The following is a 5,000-nucleotide window of genomic DNA, read 5'->3' on the forward strand; positions in this document are numbered from 1 at the left end:
CACCCTCACCACCACCACCCTCACTCACCCTCATCACCTCCACCCTCACCTCCACCCTCACCACCACCCTCACCACCACCCCTCACCTCCACCCTCACCACCACCCTCACCACCACCCTCACCACCACCCTTACCTCCACCCTCACCTCCACCCTGACCACCACCCTCACCACCACCACCACCCCTCACTCACCTCTCACCTCCACCCTCACCTCCACCCTCACCACCACCCTACCTCCACCCCACACCACCACCACCACCCTCACTCACCCTCCATCACCTCCACCCACACCACCACCCCACCACCACCCTCACCACCACCCTCACCACCACCACCACCACCCTCACTCACCCTCATCACCACCACCTCACCCACCCCCTCACCACCACCCTCACCACCACCCTCACCACCACCCCCACCACCACCCTCACCACCACCACCACCACCACCCTCACCACCCTCACTCACCCTCACACCTCCACCCTCACCTCCACCCTCACCACCACCCTCACCACCACCCTCACCACCACCACCCTCACTCACCCCCCAACCCCACCCCACCCCACCACCACCCCACCCACCACCTCACCACCACCCTCACCACCACCCTCACCACCACCCTCACTCACCCTCATCACCTCCACCCTCACCACCACCCCACCACCACCCTCACCACCACCCTCACCACCCTCACACCTCCACCCTCACCACCACCCTCACCTCCACCCCACCACCACCCCACCACCACCCTCACCCCACCCTCACCACCCTCACCACCCCCTCACTCACCCCACACCTCCACCCCACCACCACCCTCACCACCACCTCACCACCACCCTCACCACCACCACCACCCTCACTCACCCTCACACCTCCACCCTCACCTCCACCCTCACCACCACCCTCACCACCACCCCACCACCACCCACCACCCCCCTCACCACCCACATCACCTCCACCCTCACCTCCACCCTCACCACCACCTCACCACCACCACCCTCACTCACCCACCCATCACCCCCACCCTCACCACCCACCCCTCACCCCACCCTCACCACCCACCACCTCCACCCTCACCACCCTCACCCACCCTCACCACCACCACCCTCACCCACCACCCTCACCATTCACCACCACCACCACCCTCACACCCACCCTCACCACAACCCTCACCACCACCCCTCACCTCCACCCTCACCTCCACCCTCACCTCCACCCTCACCTCCACCCTCACCACCACCTCACCACCACCACCTCACTCACCCTCATCACCTCCACCCACACCTCCACCCTCACCACCACCCTCACCCTCACCACCACCACCACCCCCCCTCACCACCCTCATCACCTCCACCCTCACCTCCACCCTCACCACCACCATCACCTCCTCCACCCTCACCACCACCACCACCCTCACTCACCCTCATCACCTCCACCCTCACCTCCACCCTCACCACCACCCTCACCACCCTCACCACCCTCACCTCCACCCTCATCACCTCCACCCTCACCTCCACCCTCACCACCACCCTCACCACCACCCTCACCTCCACCCTCACCTCCACCCTCACCTCCACCCTCACCACCACCTCACCACCACCACCCTCACTCACCCTCATCACCTCCACCCTCACCTCCACCCTCACCTCCACCCTCACCACCACCCTCACCACCACCACCACCCTCACTCACCCTCACACCTCCACCCTCACCACCACCCTCACCACCACCCTCACCACCACCCTCACCACCACCCCACTCACCCCACACCTCCACCCTCACCTCCACCCCACCACCACCCTCACCACCACCCTCACCACCACCCTCACTCACCCTCATCACCTCCACCCTCACCACCACCCTCACCACCACCCCTCACCCCCCTTCACCTCCACCCCACCACCACCCTCACCACCACCCTCACCACCACCTCACTCACCCTCATCACCTCCACCCTCACCACCACCCTCACCACCACCCTCACCACCACCCTCACCACCACCCCTCACCACCACCACCACCCTCACACACCCTCATCACCTCCACCCTCACCACCACCCTCACCACCACCCTCACCACCACCCTCACCACCACCCTCACCACCACCTTCACCCACCACCACCCTCACTCACCCTCATCACCTCCACCCTCACCACCACCCTCACCACCACCCTCACCACCACCCTCACCACCCACCACCACCCCACACTCACCCTCATCACCTCCACCCTCACCTCCACCCTCACCACCACCCTCACCACCACCCTCACCACCACCACCACCCTCACTCACCCTCATCACCTCCACCCTCACCACCACCCTCACCACCACCCTCACCACCACCCTCACCACCACCACCACCCTCACTCACCCTCATCACCTCCACCCTCACCTCCACCCTCACCACCACCCTCACCACCACCCTCACCACCACCACCACCCTCACTCACCCTCATCACCTCCACCCTCACCACCACCCTCACCACCACCCTCACCACCACCACCACCACCACCCTCACCACCCTCACTCACCCTCATCACCTCCACCCTCACCTCCACCCTCACCACCACCTTCACCACCACCCTCACCACCACCACCCTCACTCACCCTCATCACCTCCACCCTCACCACCACCCTCACCACCACCTTCACCACCACCCTCACCACCACCCTCCACCACCACACCCTCACTCACCCTCATCACCTCCACCCTCACCACCACCTTCACCACCACCCTCACCACCCTCACCACCACCACCCTCACCACCACCACCCTCACCACCCTCACTCACCCTCACCACCACCACCCTCACCACCACCCTCACCACTCACCACCACAACACAACCACAACAACCACAAGCATCATGACAACCATCATTATAACCACCATCACCACCACCACTCTGCACCACCACTACCCTCACTCACCACACTCACCACCCTCACCCCCTCACTCACCACACTCACCACCTCTCACTCACCCCTCACTCACCCTCACCACCCACTCACCTCCACAGCGTCCACCCCTCCCTCCTGCCCTGGGGGCACGTAGAAGCGCACCTCCACCCTCACCACTCACTCACTCACCCCTCACTCACCACACTCACCCTCACTCACCCTCACTCACCCCTCACTCACCACACTCACCACGCTCACCACCCTCACCCTCACCACACTCACCCTCACTCACCACCCTCACTACACTCACTCACCACCCTCACCACACTCACCACCCTCACCACACTCACCCTCACTCACCACCCTCCCCACACTCACCCCTCACTCACCACCCTCACCACACTCACCCCTGACTCAACCACCGTCACCACACTCACCCCTCACTCACCACCCTCACCACGCTCACCACACTCACCCTCACCACACTCACCCTCACTCACCACCCTCACCACGCTCACCCCCTCACTCACCACCCTCACCACGCTCACCACACTCACCCCTCACTCACCACACTCACCCTCACTCACCACCCTCACCACACTCACCCCTGACTCAACCACCGTCACCACACTCACCCCTCACTCACCACCCTCACCACACTCACCCCTCACTCACCACCCTCACCACCTACTCACCTCCACAGCGTCTGCCCCTCCCTCCTGCCCTGGGGGCACGTAGAAGCGCACCTCCACCCTCACCACTCACTCACCCCTCACTCACCACACTCACCCTCACTCACCACCCTCACCACGCTCACCCCTCACTCACCACCCTCACCACCTACTCACCTCCACAGCGTCTGCCCCTCCCTCTTGCCCTGGGGGTACGTAGAAGCGCACCTCCATGAGGGAGACGTCAACGTCGTCGTTCTGGTGGAACTCCAGTGTCACCTCGTTCTTGCCGGTCGCGCACTGAGACACGGTGCCCAGCGGGATCTCAAACGACGTCACGTCCCCCACGTCAAACGACAACAGCTGGCCTGGGGGTGAGGGGGGGGGTGAGGGACAGGGTGAGAAGGTGAGGGGGTGAGGGGGGAGGTGAGGAGGTGAGGGGGTGAGGGACAGGGTGAGGAGGTGAGGGGAGGGGTGAGGGACAGGGTGAGGAGGTGAGGGGGGTGAGTGACACTGAGACACGGTGCCCAGCGGTATCTCAAACGACGTCACGTCCCCCAAGTCAAACGACAACAGCTGGCCTGGGGGTGAGGAGGGGTGAGGAGGGGTGAGGGACAGGGTGAGGAGGTGAGGGGAGGGGTGAGGAGCAGGGTGAGGAGGTGAGGAGGGAGGTGAGGAGGTGAGGGGGGTGAGAGACAGAGACACGGTGCCCAGCGGGATCTCAAACGACGTCACGTCCCCCACGTCAAACGACAACAGCTGGCCTGGGGGTGAGGGGGGGGGGTGAGGAGGGGTGAGGGACAGGGTGAGGAGGTGAGGGGTGAGGGACAGGGTGAGGAGGTGAGGGGGGGTGAGTGACACTGAGACACGGTGCCCAGCGGGATCTCAAACGACGTCACGTCCCCCACGTCAAACGACAACAGCTGGCCTGGGGGTGAGTGGGGGGTGAGGGACAGGGTGAGAAGGTGAGGGGGTGAGGGGGGAGGTGAGGAGGTGAGGAGGGGTGAAGGGACAGGGTGAGGAGGTGAGGGGAGGGGTGAGGAGCAGGGTGAGGAGGTGAGGAGGGGGGTGAGTGACACTGAGACACGGTGCCCAGCGGGATCTCAAACGACGTCACGTCCCCCACGTCAAACGACAACAGCTGGCCTGGGGGTGAGGGGGGGGTGAGGAGGGGTGAGGGACAGGGTGAGGAGGTGAGGGGAGGGGTGAGGGCCAGGGTGAGGAGGTGAGGGGAGGGGTGAGGGACAGGGTGAGGAGGTGAGGAGGGGGGTGAGTGACACTGAGACACGGTGCCCAGCGGGATCTCAAACGACGTCACGTCCCCCACGTCAAACGACAACAGCTGGCCTGGGGGTGAGGGGGGGGGTGAGGAGGTGAGGGACAGGGTGAGGAGGTGAGGGGAGGGGTGAGGGCCAGGGTGAGGAGGTG

The 5,000-nt window shown here is 64.9% G+C and overlaps 1 protein-coding gene across 1 annotated transcript in view; it reads right to left on the bottom strand.

The window, feature by feature from the left end:
- Positions 1-5,000, bottom strand: part of SSRP1 (structure specific recognition protein 1) — a 29,343-nt gene that overhangs the window by 1,483 nt on the left and 22,860 nt on the right. The window contains exons 4-5 of the mRNA XM_078624648.1: positions 3,801-3,940; positions 3,597-3,647 (exon numbers count right to left, since the gene is read on the bottom strand). Of these exons, the coding sequence (XP_078480774.1) occupies positions 3,597-3,647; positions 3,801-3,940 (191 nt within the window). The remainder of the gene's footprint in view (positions 1-3,596; positions 3,648-3,800; positions 3,941-5,000) is intronic.

Source organism: Lampetra planeri, unplaced genomic scaffold (assembly GCF_965212315.1).
Source record: "Lampetra planeri unplaced genomic scaffold, kcLamPlan1.2.h2 scaffold_880, whole genome shotgun sequence".
Taxonomy (NCBI): Eukaryota; Metazoa; Chordata; class Hyperoartia; order Petromyzontiformes; family Petromyzontidae; genus Lampetra; species Lampetra planeri.